The sequence below is a fragment of the Neofelis nebulosa genome, chromosome 6 (assembly GCF_028018385.1).
Source record: "Neofelis nebulosa isolate mNeoNeb1 chromosome 6, mNeoNeb1.pri, whole genome shotgun sequence".
NCBI classification, from domain to species: Eukaryota; Metazoa; Chordata; class Mammalia; order Carnivora; family Felidae; genus Neofelis; species Neofelis nebulosa.
Window position 1 is genome coordinate 29,293,937 of NC_080787.1, and position 16,352 is coordinate 29,310,288.

Sequence of the window (16,352 nt, forward strand, 5' to 3'; positions counted from 1 at the left end):
ATGGGGACTCACTTTTCAGATGGGGAGCAACAATAAATGGGTTTTCCTCCAACTTAAAATGTTTATGAGCTTTATTATTTTAAAACAAGTACAATTCCAAGATTGCCAGATATTTGATCAATAGCCTTCAGAGGTGTATTAAGGCAGCCTTTCTCTTTATTCTCTGGTTCCAGAGCCTGTATCATGGATGCCCTTTCTGAAGCAAATGGCACCTTTGCCTTTCACCTTTTAAAGATGCTGTGTCAGGACAGCCCTTCACGCAACGTGTTTTATTCTCCTGTGAGCATCTCTTCTGCCCTGGCCATGGTCTTCCTGGGGGCAAAAGGAAACACTGCTGCCCAGATGGCCCAGGTAAACCTACCTGCCACTCAGGAGAAGGGACTGCCCTTTCAGTTGTTATGTTCCATCACCCAGCTTCATACCTCATACTCCAGAATTGCCACGAATCAGGATGGGGAGGGGTCCTCGTGCATACACACGTACATGCTTATATCAGGCAGGTGGGGCTGCCTGGGGAACAAGACGCAAAGGGCAGGGCTGGGAGTCTCTTTTGCTGAGACTTTTTTTGGGAAAAGTCCTCTAATAATTTGGTTAAGACTATCCAAATCTTGTCCTAGCATCTTATCTTTGTTTAGAAAATGATACTGAAATTATTTGAAATCTAAGCAGTTAAGATCTCTCATTTTTGAAGTAAAGACTTCATAACTGTAATTATTCTTTGGTAACAAAGGGTAGGTTAATATCTCTTTCAAGTCATTAATACACCAACATGCCTTCCTGGTAAGGGGATGGACAAAAATAGGCAAATGTGGATGAAAAGGCATGTCTTTATTACATATACAGACTGTGTGTGGACTAGTTCAACAAACATTCAGCAAACATCTGAAAATGATTAAGAATCAATCCCTGTCCTGAAGGGGTTTTATAGAGCAGGCAGAGGACATGTGCCTAAGATAAAACCTACAAGCTTATCTCATGCTACCTGCACACACCTTCACTACAGGAGGGCTGGTGTGGCTCTTTGTTTCAATACCACTTTCTTTTCTCTTGACAACCCTTTCTGGGGTAATTGCTTATCTGAATCATTTTTCAGCTTGTGACCTGAGAAGTGAAGGTTTATGTGTAGAGAGGGGCTTCTTTGGGCTTACTGAGCTTTTCTGTGTTTTAAGCTAGCTGATGAATCCTTCTGGGAGGTTTTTTGTTTTTTTGTTTTTTTTTTTTGTTCTTTTGGGTTTTTTTGAGAGCCTCAAGATTGTTCAGTTACCTTGTATTCAGAGACATCAAAAGTTCCTTATCCTTCTGTGCTCAACTAGACAGTAATGGCACTCAATATGCTGAATATGCATTGCTACTTACAGCATTAAGGGAAGTTCTTTTAAAGAACTAGTGTTTGGATTCTGTATAAACTGACAAAGATTGCCTTGCCCACTGATTGTATTTATGCCCATTTCTTCTTGAACTTATCATGCTTTTAACTGTGTTGTTGTTTTTTTTAAATCTTAGAAGCAAATTTTCCTCTATTAGGCGTATTTCATACTTATGTTTTTCTTGGGATGCAAGATTTTATAATAGCCCCTTTTCTGAATCCTTCTTCTCCTTGTCATTCTTCCTATTACTTATTTTTTTAATGTTTTTATTTATTTTTGAGACAGAGAGAGACAGAGCATGAGCAGGGGAAGGGCAGAGGGAGAGAGAGGGAGGCACAGAATCCAAAGCAGGCTCCAGGCTCTGAGCTGTCAGCACAGAGCCCGACAGGGAGCTTGAACTCACGGACTGTGAGATCATGACTTGAGCTGAAGTTGGATGCTTAACCGGCTGAGCCATCCAGGTGCCTCCCTATTACTTATTTTTATTTTTATTTATTTTTATTTTTTTTTCAACGTTTATTTATTTTTGGGACAGAGAGAGACAGAGCATGAACGGGGGAGGGACAGAGAGAGAGGGAGACACAGAATCGGAAACAGGCTCCAGGCTCTGAGCCATCAGCCCAGAGCCTGACGCGGGGCTCGAACTCACGGACCGTGAGATCGTGACCTGGCTGAAGTCGGATGCTTAACCGACTGCGCCACCCAGGTGCCCCTACTTATTTTTAAACAAGACAGATCTATTTAGGCAGAAAAGCCAACTGTTACTCCTCTGTTTTCTGTCCTCTCCCTCTCTCCCTCCCTCCCTCCCTCCCTCTCTCTCTCTCCCTCCCTCCCTCCCTCCCTCTCTCTCTCTCTCTCTGTCTTTTTCTCTCTGTATCTTCTCCCCACCTCCACATAGTATTGCTCTAGTATGTATTAAATCTGCAATTTAGGGGCGCCTGGGTGGCGCAGTCGGTTAAGCGTCCGACTTCAGCCAGGTCACGATCTCGCGGTCCGTGAGTTCGAGCCCCGCGTCAGGCTCTGGGCTGATGGCTCGGAGCCTGGAGCCTGTTTCCGATTCTGTGTCTCCCTCTCTCTCTGCCCCTCCCCCGTTCATGCTCTGTCTCTCTCTGTCCCAAAAATAAATTTAAAAAAATGTTGAAAAAAAAAAAAATCTGCAATTTAAATGAAAACAGTGTTCTTTTAAAGGAAAATTTTGTAGAGTATTTGAGAAAGAATTTTCTCTATAAAACTCTATAAAGAGTTTTTGAGATCAAAGAATAATCTTGATTTTTGTTTTAAAGTTTATTTATTTTGAGAGAGAGAGAAAGTGTGAGTTGGGGAGAGCAGAGGGAGAGGGGAAAAGAGAGAGAGAATCCCAAGAAAGCTCCATGCTGTGAGTGTGGCACCCAATGTGGGGCTTGAACTCATGAACCGTGGGGTCATGACCTGAACCGAAGTCAGACATTTAACCGACTGAGCCACCCAGGCACCCCATTTTGATAATTTTTAAAATTATTTTTCTCAACAGGTGCTTTCTTTAAACACAGAGAAAGATATTCATCAGAGTTTCCAGTTACTTCTTACTGAAGTGAACAAACCTGGCACCCAGTACTTGCTCAGAACAGCCAACAGGCTCTTTGGAGAAAAGACGTGTGAATTCCTCTCAGTGAGTTGAGTCAGCAGAACAATAAAAGTTGTATTTAAAATATAGAGTCTGAAAGAAAGATCCTGGAGAACCAAAATCAATGGTGGACACTTTTAAAACTCATAATTCTATGACTGTGCCTTGAATTATTTAAAATTTGACTACTTGTAAAATTCATTTTTCCATTTCTGGTTGGTTATGGCTTAGTACTTATTTATAAACTCTGATATTTTAGTACCTATTAGGCTAAGATACCACTTTTAAGAGATGTATACTTTTTTTAATAAAAAGTATATAATATTCAAATTTTTGGAAACTAAACTTTATTTAGGAATATAGCCACATTGAACACTTTTCTCTCCAAAGTCCTTTAAGGAATCCTGTCTTCAGTTCTACCATGCTGAACTTGAGCAGCTTTCCTTTGCCAAAGCTGCAGAGCAGTCCAGGAAACACATCAACACTTGGGTCTCAAAAAAGACTGAAGGTCAGAATTACATGTTACTGTTTTTTTTTTGCCTTCTCTCCCGTCTCCGTTTCCTGCTCCCTCCACCTTCCCCTACTTCCCCTCCTTTTCCTCCCTTCCCTCTTCCTCCCCTTGCTTTTCCTGCTGTTCTGATTTTACTAGTGTTTCAGATGGTCAGAGTCATGCTGACAGGCTGGGCCTCATGGCATATTTGGACCTTAATGGACTCACAGTGGTTCTGATCAGAAGCTCAGGTTTTCAACAACGGAGACGTAATTTTTTCCATTCTCCGGGGACCAGAATGACTGATACAAATGTCAAAAGAAATTCATAGACCAGATTTCCAGTTTAGTAACTTACACTGAAGCGTACTTTCATGTGGCCTGTGATGTTCACATGTTGGGTGGGTTCATCATCTCCATAGGAAGGAGACTACTGGTCAGATCTCCCCTGAGTCATACACTTGGGCTTCCTCTTTCTAAATTCTATGTGGACCTACCACCAGCTTTATCCTACACATTAAGCTTACTTATTCTGCTTCTTTCACTTTTTCCACTTCCACTCCCTTAATTAGATTTGGTAAGCTTAGATTTGATAGGTCAACTGCAGACTGTCTCTCAGGGCTGATCAATCCTGCAGACCGAAATCATCCTTTGTTTGGCATTGAGCCTTATTCTTTTGTTTTACCGAGTGCCACGTTCTGATCTTGGCCGCCATGATCAATGATGTATGATGTTTGAACCATTCAGGACCCTCTGTACCATTTCTACTTAGTACCACTAGGAGCAGTCCTATTTCTGTCAATAAATCAGACAATCGAGAACAGACATTGTCTTTCTTTAAGGAGTTAGCAGTTATTGCCACCATTTCTTGGAATATTTGCCACTTATGCTATCTGGAGGCAGCGAATTAACAGGGATGCTCTTAGTTCATCAGAAAGGCAGTTTGATATCCAGGGGAAGAAGGGAGTATCTTTCACTTGCCCACCTTACCTTTTCCAGGAATGTCTGCTGTTTTGTTTAGAGGATCAAAATAGTAAAATCTCTTCTAGTTGCTTCCAGGAGCTCCTCAGTGCACCCAGACTGCCCATTATCAGCTCTTTCCCCGTTGAGCTGTTCATTCTGGCTGCCTCTGACATGTGGATGTAGTTGTGGAATGTTAGCACTGGTTACAACTTTGCTGCACTAAACCAAACAATCCCATTTCACCTCTTGAGATAACCCAGGTCCCTCCAGACCAGCCCTCCAGACCTGCTTGCCTCGTTGTCTGACCGCGTATAGTGTTTTTCTTTGAGTGATTTAGAAATCATTTACCGTCTTCAACTTTCTGGAAAGGCCTTAGTGACCTGACCATGAACACCACTTGTATGTGTTGTGTTTGATTTCTGTACATAACAATCCAAACTGAGCAAATTTGAAAAATGAAAAGAATGTTTGGTTCTTGACTAGTAACCAAGGATCTGCCAATAAACCTTATCATGATTTATTCATCCCATGTTCTATAAAAATCACCTGAATGTGTTCTCTACTTTTCCTGGAAGGTAAAATTCAAGACCTGTTGCCGGATAGCTCGATTGATGCACAGACCAGGCTGGTTCTTGTCAATGCCATCTACTTCAAAGGAAGGTGGAATGAACAGTTCAACAAAATGTACACAAGTGAAATGCCTTTTAAAATAAACCAGGTGAGAGAAGCTTTCAGAAATTCTGCTAGTGTTTCAAGAAGAAATTGAATGGAAAAAACTAAGTTTGTAAAAGCATAAATGATTGGTTAAAAATAATTTTGAAGGGCACCTAGGTGGCTAAGTCGGTTAAGCATCTGACTCCAGCTCAGGTCATGATCTCACGATTCATGGTTTCAAGCCTTGCAATAGGCTCTGGGCTGATAGTTCAGCGCCTGGAGCCTGTTTCAGATTCTGTGCCTCCCTCTCTCTCTTCCCCTCCTCCACTCTGCTCTGTTTCTCTTTCTCTCAAAAAAAGAATAAACATAAATTAAAAAATTTTGAAACAACATATTTATAAATGCAATTTTAAACTCAGTAGAAAAGAACAGAGGAATAAAAATTATTTGCTGTCTATAATTTTTTGCATTTTATTACTGCTCCTTCTGCCTCTGATAATCTCTCCTATCTTCATTGCTGCCACCTAGTTTTGGAAACTCTCATAGAAGACTTTCTTCTAGGGGCGCCTGGGTGGCGCAGTCGGTTAAGCGTCCGACTTCAGCCAGGTCACGATCTCGCGGTCCGTGAGTTCGAGCCCCGCGTCAGGCTCTGGGCTGATGGCTCGGAGCCTGGAGCCTGTTTCCGATTCTGTGTCTCCCTCTCTCTCTGCCCCTCCCCCGTTCATGCTCTGTCTCTCTCTGTCCCAAAAATAAATAAAAAACATTAAAAAAAAAAAAATTTTTAAAAAAAATAAAAAAAAAAAAAAAGAAGACTTTCTTCTATTCCCAAGTTGCTAAACAGAAAGCAAAAAACAAGTGTTAAGGAAAGAAAGTGTGATATGTGTGTGTGTTGGGGGAGTGGGTAGAGGGAGTGAATATTTCTTTCTTTTTTTTTTTTTAAAGAGAGAAAGTGCTTAATGATTTATTTATTTATTTTTTCAATATATGAAATTTATTGTCAAATTGGTTTCCATACAACACCCAGTGCTCATCCCAAAAGGTGCCCTCCTCAATACCCATCACCCACCCTCCCCTCCCTCCCACCCCCCATCAACCCTGGGAGTGAATATTTCTTTAATCAGATATTTAAAAAATTAAAATGAGTATTGACTTGAATTAATATTAATTAATCATTATTAATTTAATATTTATAAGTTTCTAATATTAAAACTGACAAAAATCTTAGTCTGGATATTGAGGTGTAACTTCAGCCAGGTATTAAAATGGCTTGCCAAATCCCTAGCAAACCACCCACCCCCCGCAAAAATACCATTTTAATGTAATCTGGAAACATAGTGTATAGGTGTTTTGGGGGGCTTAAGGTGTACTTTACATAATCAGCCCTTGAGGTACAAAGGTGGGAGGGGGAGAACTTTTCTAGCATTGATTTTAGAAACTTTTCTAATTTGTATAATAGTTGATCTGTATCAATTTGAAAAATAAGTATAAAAAAAAGAAAAATGAGTATAATACTCTAACTTCTGCATGCTTATACCTCTTCTGTATTTTATTTGAGAGAGAGAGTGGGGGAGGGGCAGAGGGAGAGAGAAAACCTTAAGCAGTTCCATCCATGCTCAGTGCCAAGCCTGACGTGGGGCTCGATCCTGTGACCATGAGATCCTGACCTGAGCCAAAATCAAGAATCCGACACTTAACTGACTGAGCCACCTAGGTGCCCCACCACTTCTACATTTTTAAAAAGTTATTTCCTTGGATTAGAGTATCAGAATCAGAACAACTGGATTTAAATACATGAAGAGATATTAGTTCTTTCTACTTGCCGGCAAGATTGCTTTCTGAGAGGGTGTGTCCATACACTACCTGTCACGTTCCTGTGAAACTCTTAAATTTCTTCCCACCTTATCACAAAACCTTTCTCTAGTTAAAATGAAAAAATTTTCTATTTAATTTTATGTGACTGTATCATTTCCTTAGATATATTTTATTTTTGTATACATATATTTTTAAAGTTTATTTTGAGAGAGAGAGAGTGCACACAGTGCACACAGTGCGAGCAGGGTTGGGGCAGAAAAAGAGGGAGAGGGAGAATCCCAAGTAGGCTCCATACTGTCAGTGCAGAGCCAGGCACAGGTCTCGAATTCACAAACCGTGAGATCATGACCTGAGCTGAAATCAAGAGTCGGACGCTTAACTGACTGAGCCACCCAGACACCCCTCCTTAGATATAGTTTAAATGAGGACAATCTGATTTCCTCCTCCGGAAAATGCAGAGTATCACATTTATTTTGCTGAGTAGAATATCTTTCTTAGGATACCTGTTTACAAGAGATGCCTTGTAATGGTGACAGGAAAGAGTCGGAATTAGCATATGAATATTGTTCCCATCACTGCTGAAAACACTCCTGGAGTCAACTCTACGTCTTTTGGAAACTTTTATCGCCTCTTTCAATAATCTGTTTTTAATTCCATGCTCGTCTGTTTATTCCCATCAGAAGGAGCAGAGGCCAGTGCAGATGATGTTTCAGGAAGCTACATTTAAGCTTGCCTATATTGAAGAGGTGCAGGCCCAGGTCCTGGAGGTGCCCTATGTGGGTGAGGAGCTGAGCATGCTCATTCTGCTCCCGGATGACAACGTGGATCTAAGTTCGGTGAGATGAATCCAGTGACAACCTTCACATCCTTCCTGATAGGATAGAACTCAAGCACCATTTCCAACATTTGTGTTACCTTTTAAGTTGATGATATGGGCAACCAGGCAGCAGAGCACAGTATTCAGGTACTGGGGCTTTGGAACCAAACTGTTATTCAGGACCTACTTCTCCCGTTATTACCTATGTGACCTTGCCAAATTACTCTGTTTTCTAAGATGGGATGGTGATAATATCTCCTGATAGAGTTATTATTAGGATAAAATGGGCGTAGTTCAGGGAACAAGCTTAGCACATTGTCTGGTGCATCATCAGCCCTGAATAAATGTGATTCATTATTATTATCATAATCATTGTTGTTAGCATTATATTTTAAATACTAAGAACCTGAAACTCAGGAGGGCAGAGCCAGAAACAGCCGGAAATGCCACTCCCCACCCACTCTGCTTCCTTTCAGGATGGATCCCTACCTAGTATGAGAGTCAGCCACAGCCCAGGAGCTCCTAGGGTCAGGCACTAAGTGGCACATGGTGCTCCCATGACCTAAGGGGCCTGTGTGAGCAGAGCTGCAGCCATTGGCTGTGTCTCTGTCCATCCCCGCCCCCCCGCCACCGTGTCTCTTCTTCAGAATGTGTGCAGGATTGCAGGATTGCACCTCTGGCAAATTGTTCTTCTGGGTGGACTCCACCAGGAGCCCTTTCCCATTTTTCTTTTTTTTTTAAGGTTTTTTTTTTTTCTAATTTTGTTTATTTTGAGAAAGAGAGAGTGCGTGCACGTGCACACGAGCTGGGAAGGGGCAGAGAGAGGGAGAGAGAGAGAATCCCAAGCAGGCTCCATTCTGTCAACACATGGAGCCCAAGGCAGGGCTCAGTCTCACAAACCATGAGATCTTGACCTGAGCTGAAACCAAGAGTTGGATGCTTAACCGACTGAGCCATCCAGGGGCCCCTCCCAGTCATTTTTCTTACCAGCAATGCCTCATCTTCAAAAAATAAGCACAGTTTATAAAAAAAAAAAAAAAAAAAAGAAAATCACAGTCAGCTGGGCATTGATGATTGTCAGGATAAAAGATGTCTCCTAGACGTTGTTGGGCAACAAGAGGAACAACCACTGTCTTTGTGCCTCTGGGCTGTTTGAAGTCTTCCCTGCTTGGCAGGGAAGCCACCCATGTATTTAATAGCACAAGTATGAGATCTCACAGATTTCCTGGCAGATAATGGTGCCTGCTGGTCTTGTGTGGCAATCAATACCCATCTATGCGAGGAGGAAGAGTATGTGGGTGTGTATGTAAATATGTACTAAAGTATGAATTTCAAAATCGAATTCTGGTCTTTCAGGTGGAAAAACATCTCACTTACGAGAAATTTAGAGCCTGGACCAAGCCAGATTGTATGAAGAGTACCGAAGTGGAAGTTTTCCTTCCAAGATTTAAACTGGAAGAGGATTATGACATGGAATCTGTGCTTCAGCGTTTGGGAATGGTTGATGCCTTCCAGGGGGACAAGGCTGACTTTTCAGCAATGTCAGCTGAGAGAGATCTGTGTCTGTCCAAGTTTGTGCACAAGAGTGTCGTGGAGGTGAATGAGGAAGGCACAGAGGCCGCGGCTGCCTCGGCCGTCGTGGTTGTGGAGTGTTGCATGGTATCTGGACCAAGGTTCTGTGCTGACCATCCCTTCCTTTTCTTCATTAGGCACAATGCAGCCAACAGCATTCTGTTCTGCGGCAGGTTTTCTGCTCCCTAAGGGTGAGCATTTCCTGTGTCCTCCTGTCTTGCACCACAGCCCTGTGAACATGGGTCTTTAAAGCCAAGTGCCTAGGTGATGAGGGCAGATTCCTCATCCATCTGAATCTCATGCTTGTCCACATTCAGCTCTCTCCATACTGACCACTCATTTGCCCTACTTAGTCGAGATCATGGGACAATAGAACTTAATGATTCCCTGTTGTATTTAAAATGCAGTCCAAATCCCATAGGATGGCATACAAAATTTTCCTAGATGACTCCAGACTTCTTCCCCACTCATTCCACATGTAACTCATTTTAGTTACACCATGTTCTGCCTTGTACCTCAAAACTTGTTGCATACTTGTCTTAGCCTATTTCAGTAGTAGTACGTGCTTCTAGCTAAGGCAACTGTTTTATAGTTTTCCTGGTACATGTGCTTCTTAGAGTTTGTTTAATGCACATTTTTATTTTATCTTTGACATTCATGCATCACCAAGTATGTGGAAAACAGGGCATCAGGCATTGGAGACAAAGGGGCAGAGTCATGGTCTTTTGACATCTGGTCTTTAATACTCATGCTGGAATGATGTAGCTTTTATGACAGCCAGATTGGACTAGGCAATGTCCTTAAACGTATCATGTGATCCTCTTGTAGGGATCAGACATTCTTCCTGTTAATTATATTTCTCCACCTCCAACTCTAACAGTAAAAATTTCATTCAACTCTTAAAGCTCATTTCCAATGTCCTCTCCAAGAAATTTTTCCTTTTCTGCATTAGCAGAGGTGCGTCTTCGAACTCTCAATTGCACACAGAGGAAGGGCATTGCTCTTATGGAAGTTGTTTGATGTATTAGTCATCTCTGTTCTCCAGCTAGGTCTTAAATTCCTCCGGGGTTGGAATGTATTTTACATGTCCGTGTGCCACATACAGTGCAGTCAGAAGTAATTTGATCACACATGAACTCTGTAATTTTTAAAAAAGTGATTAGATGTCAGTGATATTATTTTTTTGTTTTTTTTTACTAAAGTTTATTTTTAGAGAGAGAGAGAGAGAGAGTGGGGAAGGGGCAGAGAGAGAGGGAGAGAGTGAGAATCTCAAGCAGGCTCCGCACTGTCAGAACATAGCCTGATGTGGGGCTTGAACTCACAAATCGTTGAGATCATGACCTGAGCTGAAATCAAGAGTTGGATGCTTAACCTACTGAGCCACCCAGGTGCCCCATTATTGTTTTTTTTTTTTCAAAGAATTTTTTTTATTACAGTGAAATTCACATATCATAAAATTAACCATTTTAAAGTTAACAATGCAGTGCAACATGTGCAATCATCACTTTTATCTAGTTCCAAAAAATTGTCATCGCCCTAAAGGAAAACCTTGTGCCCACTCAGCAGTTCCTCCCCATTCTCTTCTCCCTAGAGTTCAGAGACGGTCACTTAAGATTTCAAGGACCCTTATCAGCCTCACTGGGCAGGGCACTGTGATGAGCTGTGATGAATTATAAGAGGAGGTACAGGCAAGCTGCAGAAAGGGGGAAATTTCTTTCGTGTGGAATGTGTGACTGATGTCTCTCCCCCAGGGAAATCACCCAGATCTCTAGACCTCTCCCAGATAAGAGGGATTAGCGAGAAGCTTTTAAAAGGGTATTTGGGAGAAAATTTTCCTAAGACAGCTGTGGTAGTGCTAGTACCCACTCCCCCAACCCCTGTGCAGGGGGGAGGCAGGGGGAGACAGAGTCTGTTAAGTGAGCTTGGCTCATACAGAGAGAGACATCAAGAGAGCAAGACACAGAGAGGGACAGAGATGGACAGAGATAGAGATAGAGACTCTGTAAGTGAGCTGACTCGCGTCCCCTGGATATACCAGGCATTTGGATACTGCTCAGGAGAAATGTCCAGGAAATGCAAATATTGATCCCAACAAACCAAAATGGGCCAAACTAGAGTTTCCTGGCCACTCTGGGCTCAGCTTCTGGCCTGTAAAAAGAACAGTTTGTGACCTGAGGGTACAGAAGGTTCACAGAGCTGGGCCACTTAACAGTGAAGGGCAAAAGCACTTGGAAATATTGGCAAGCTTCTAAAAGGGAGTGCTGACTGCTGGGACCAGCAGCCTTTCTTCTTTGTTATGGGGGGTTTGGACTGCTTCTCTGACTTCCCAGGACCTAAGGTTGTTTGCACAATGTAGACAGGACAAGGTGAAGTTTCCAGTCCCAGACCCATGATGTTAACCCTGAAAGCTGACTCCTAATACTTCCCTCCCCACTCTCTGCTGTGGGAGCTGGGTACTGACCTTCCAGGGTTGTTAAATAAGGAAGTCCAGTTGGACAAGACTTCCAGCTCCAACATTCCACAAGCCTTTATTTCTGGATCTCTTTTTGATAACCAGGCAAAGATGGCATCAGCACAGCCTACGCCACCTACTCCAAAGAGAGGCAGGCTCCATTGAGAAACTGAGGTAGAGAAAAGAAGATCTAGTAATCCCTTCCTCGTTTTGGGGAAGGGGGAAATAGCATCTGTTAAATCCTATGTGCCAGAGACTGCTAGGCACTGCACGATACATTATTTTACTTGATCCTCCTATCAACCTGGGGAGATTAATAAGGAAACTGAGGTTCAGAGAAGTTAGGCAACTCGTTCAAATTCATTCAGCTAGTCGGAGACTGGCAGAGGAAATGAAGCCAGAGCTTTCAGACCCCAAAGCCAGAGGCCGAGGGGGAGAGCCTCTGTGAAACACACGCCCTCTACTCCAAGATGCACAGGCTCACTGCTCACCCCGCCTTGCCCAGACGCCATCCCAGCAGCTTAGCTGTTCCACAGTGGAAACGTTGTGCTGTCAGTGTTTTGTCCTTGTTTTCTTTAAACGTCAAAGGAGTCTCTATTGCCGGAAGTTTCAAGCGAGGCGGGCTGGAGGGCGAGAGTAGCTGGGATCCCAAACCAGATCTCTCCAAGGAAGGATGGCTCATTGGTGCCCCAGGCCCCGTGCCACCATTCTGGGAGCCCCTGGATGGATAGCATGAAGCCGTATACGGTCTAGCAAAATCCCTGGAGTGAGGCCAAGTTGGTCCGGACCTCGGGTGCTGTGATGGGGGAGAGGGGACAACAGCTTTGTGACGTGGACGAGCTTTCTGGGGTGTCCAGCGCGACCCCGCCCCCAGCTCCTAGCCCCCACCCGCCGCGTCGGGGCAGTCTCTGTCTCGGCCCCGCCCTCGCCCCGCCCCCTCAACGTACCGGCAGCCCCACCCCCCGCCCCCCTCTCCCGCCCTTGGGCCGGACTGAAGAGGAGGGGAAGGAGCTGCTGGAAGCTTTAGGAGAAAGGCAAAGTTGGGCGTCTGATTTCGCTTTTCAGCCGCCAGCTGGTTCCTGTCTCCCTGAGAACCTGGGGCCCGAGGGGAGTCATTTTGGCTTTGGGAAGGGACAAAGAAGGAACACCAGATCTAAGCATCTGGTGTGTGCTTGGATAGAAAACAGCGGGCTGCGTTGTTTAGTAACTGCAGGTGCACTAGCAGGGACAAGACCTCACTGTCCACTTTCTTGAGAAGGCCAGGGCTCTTGATTCCTATTCAGGGAGAACTTCAGAGTAGAAGTTGGGAGGGTCAGCAGGGCAGGCTCTGAGAGCCAGGACGTTATGTCCTTATATGAGCACTGATTTTAGATGGTGAGGAATTAGTCACTGATTTGGGGAGAAGCCTGATGAGACTAATATTTAACAAATATGCACCAGTGTGGTCTCATTGGTTGTGTTTGGCCAGCATTTATTCGGACTGGCCACTGCCCAGGATACTCTCACCACTGCCTGGGACCTGCCTTCTGTAAGGTCAGCTCTATGACCCCCTCCCCCCACTTCCTAGGAAGCACCCTCTCCTTGGTCAGTGGGGTTTCCCAGAGGTAAGCTGAAGATGGCAACCCAGTCCAGGTTTGGGTTCCAAGGAGAGAGCTCTGTGCTCCTCTCAGTCCAGAGCCTGAGGAAGCGGAGCTCACAGACAGGCATTCAAGTCCATCCTGGTTCTCTTGGCAAGGGCTGGGAGGGACTCAAGTCCTGCAGGGACAAGAATTGGGACAGGGTTCTGGACTTACCCAGGGCAAGGAGAGGAGGGGCCTTGGCATAGCAGGAGGACCCAGTGGGGTCCACAAGAAGACCCTGGTCTAGGAGTGCTCTGGCTGGGGGCCGAGCATAAATCTGCCCCCGAGTAGCCTGAAATTCCAAACTCAAGATCCTCTGAGACTGTTTTGATCAGTCTCATATAGTAGCAGAGCCCAACGGCAGCATAGTGGTTAGGTGCCTGAGTTTTGTATCCAGACAGCCTGGGTGTGACTCTTACTGTGCCACTTACTGTTTGGAGCATCTTAAGTAAGTGACTGCCGCTCTCCATGATGGATTTCCTCATCTGGAAGGATACCTATCTCAAAGGGTATTTTACAAATTAGCGTTGTGATATACTTGGGACAATATGTGACTGGCAGTAAGAGTTCAGTAAATATTAGCTTCTGTTACTGTTTCAAGTTAATCAGATTGTTCTCTTCTTAATGCATAGTGAAGGCCACTATAAATGGGGAACGAAACCTTTTATGGGCAGATGGTGAAGGAAAGAAATGGAAGGAGGAAGATATGGGCCTTTATTGATGAATTAATGTAAGATCCAGGGAAGTAGGTCCAGGGAAGGACCTGGGGCTCCCTATGGGGCCATCTTTGGACAACCAGAGGCAGTGTAAGGGAAGGTCATGAGTGCTGGGTAGGGCAGGGAAGAAGCGTGATTGCAAGCGAAGGGACTAAAAAGGAGCGGTGATTTAGGTCAGACAGACGTTCCCTCCTTCTTGTCAGATGGCCTCTGACATCTGAGTGATGCCAGTGGCAGCTCCCTCCCTTGGCAGGCATAACTGCCTGCTCCATTGCCACCCAACCTTCCCTGGCCGTCACCCTGCTTTGCAGAGTCTTCTGAGAGTGAGTAGAAAAGGGAAGAGGCAGCTACTCAAGACCCCCCTCTTCCCCCACTTCCCTGGGCGGTACAGCAGCCAAGCTTCTCCTCCCCTCCAACCCCTTTAAACAATCTGCTGACTCTATTTAGGAGCCACCTGCCCTTGAGGATAACCAACTGTTGAACACACAGAACACATTTCTCTCTGTGCTCTGGTTGCAGAACCCCCCACCACAGGTACCCTCTCTGAAGCAAATGGCACCTTTGCTATCCATCTTTTAAAGAAACTATGGGAAGAAAACCCCTCACACCATGTGTTTTTTTCCTTCCCTGAATGTCTCCTCTGCTTTGGCCATGATCTTCCTGGGGGAAAAAGGAAATACCACTGCCCAAATTGCAGATGGAGGAGGAATTGTGTGTTGTCATTAGAATCATTTACCAAAAGTGTCTGCCGTTCTAGCACATGGCAGGATTGTTTTCTTCTGGCTCCCTTGTGGGGCCAAATGGCCAGTTCTGGCCTCTGGGTTATGTGTAGAAGGGACACACACAGGAATATTAACCAACAGTTTGAGGTCCTCTAGAATTCTTTTTGTCCAACATGGTATGGGCAACATTTGTGATGACAGCTACTCTACTGGCCTGGGTTCCCCAGTTTACCACCAACCTATCCATAATGGAAATACAGTCTGAAGATTAAATGACTCTTTTTTATTTTAAGCCACCAAGATTTGAGGGATTATTTGTTACCACAGTGTAACCAAGCCTATCCTGACTGATACAATCACACATCAGTTTTTTTCATACCTTCATAGAGCTGCTCACGAGGACTTCTTCCAGTACTGTTGGAATGAGAAAGGAACTGAAAAATGTGGTAGGACCTTGAAGATAATTTCCTCCATGGCTCACTTTTCACATAAACTCAGGGGTGTTGTTTCATGGGAAGGCCCCAGGCTTGGAGTAAGTCAATCAGCTCTTAAGTCTAGGCTCTGCCTCTGATCCACTAAAGAACTTTCCTGAGACACATAACTTTTCACAACCTTATAAGAGATAGATAACAGCAGTGTGGCTTACTGCCTCATGAGACATTTGTAATCTAGTAAAATATGTATGTGAAAGTGCTTTATAAACTGTTTAATAATGTTTATATTAGCCATACAAATGTTGATTGTATAATACCTGAAGATTTTTCTAGTTCAAAAGTTTCTGTGACTGCAGAAGAGGTTTTTCAAGAGAACAAATCCAATTTTTACACTGGAAACCCATATTGTAGGTGGAGAAAGTGTTGGCTGGCCTGAGAAATAGTTCTGAAGATGGACAGAATTATACACCATATGTACAGCTTTAAGAGTGTGAGGACCTTCTGCCTCATTCACATTGGTTCCATTTTGAGAGTCCTCTCTTGGATGTCATCTCTGCTCAGGTGCTCGTGTGTCTCCTCTTTTGGAGTTGGGGATTCTACTTGGCAAGACTTCTTTGTTTCACCATCTTGTGTTCTCTCCCCTAGGTGAATAACTTCCTTGTCCCTCCCTCTGCTCTTCAAGTTCCCGTCTGTATGTCATGGAATTCCAGAAAGTCAGAGCTGGAATGGCCACTGGAAACATCTAGACTAGGGGTTCTCTATGTTGGCTGCATAGGAAAATCTCCTGGGGAGCTATTAATGTTATCTAGGCCTGGATATTTTCCTTTTTTTCAGAGTACTCCTTTGTAGTGTTTGACTTTTTTATCATAAATGTAGTTTTAACAATAAACATAATTAAATCAGTAAAAAAATAATGATATGCACATTGAAGTTTGTACATAAAATTAGTTCTCCTTGGCTTCCTGGATAAGGAGTGAGGATGGATGGGACAGGTTAAAGGCAGGTCTACTATTAAAACAAACAAAAAAAACAAAAACAAACAAACAACAAACAAAAAAAACCCCACAAAAACATCCCATGCCTAGCTTCCGCTGGGAATTTTCATTTAATTCTTTTAGGTTGGTGCCTCATG

The 16,352-nt window shown here is 43.8% G+C and overlaps 1 protein-coding gene and 2 long non-coding RNA genes across 11 annotated transcripts in view; 2 read left to right on the forward strand and 1 right to left on the reverse strand.

Moving 5' to 3' along the window:
• SERPINB9 (serpin family B member 9) overlaps positions 1 to 10,186 on the forward strand; it is a 60,594-nt gene extending 50,408 nt beyond the window's left edge. For 5 of the 6 annotated variants that reach the window (XM_058733185.1, XM_058733182.1, XM_058733186.1 and 2 more), the window contains exons 2-7: positions 174 to 351; positions 2,878 to 3,015; positions 3,361 to 3,478; positions 4,998 to 5,140; positions 7,569 to 7,724; positions 9,062 to 10,186. In XM_058733185.1, coding sequence (XP_058589168.1) covers positions 184 to 351; positions 2,878 to 3,015; positions 3,361 to 3,478; positions 4,998 to 5,140; positions 7,569 to 7,724; positions 9,062 to 9,466 — 1,128 coding nt within the window. In that variant the 5' untranslated portion in view covers positions 174 to 183 and the 3' untranslated portion in view covers positions 9,467 to 10,186. The remainder of the gene's footprint in view (positions 1 to 173; positions 352 to 2,877; positions 3,016 to 3,360; positions 3,479 to 4,997; positions 5,141 to 7,568; positions 7,725 to 9,061) is intronic. The other variant, XM_058733183.1, reaches the window with a different exon arrangement.
• LOC131513876 (uncharacterized) lies at positions 9,998 to 12,687 on the reverse strand. Of its 3 annotated transcripts, none has more exons than XR_009262860.1 (3): positions 12,221 to 12,572; positions 11,739 to 11,898; positions 9,998 to 10,415 (listed from the first exon to the last, which is right to left on the reverse strand). It is a non-coding gene; the product is annotated as an uncharacterized LOC131513876 (long non-coding RNA). The 3 variants fall into 3 exon arrangements; XR_009262861.1 differs by having other exon boundaries at positions 11,739 to 11,865; positions 12,221 to 12,571; XR_009262859.1 differs by lacking the exon at positions 11,739 to 11,898 and having other exon boundaries at positions 12,221 to 12,687.
• A 9-nt stretch (positions 12,688 to 12,696) lies between these two features.
• Positions 12,697 to 16,143, forward strand: LOC131513877 (uncharacterized). 2 transcript variants are annotated; one of them, XR_009262863.1, is made up of 3 exons: positions 12,697 to 14,598; positions 15,632 to 15,781; positions 15,866 to 16,143. It is a non-coding gene; the product is annotated as an uncharacterized LOC131513877 (long non-coding RNA). The 2 variants fall into 2 exon arrangements; XR_009262862.1 differs by having other exon boundaries at positions 12,697 to 15,781.
• The last annotated feature ends 209 nt before the right edge of the window (positions 16,144 to 16,352 follow it).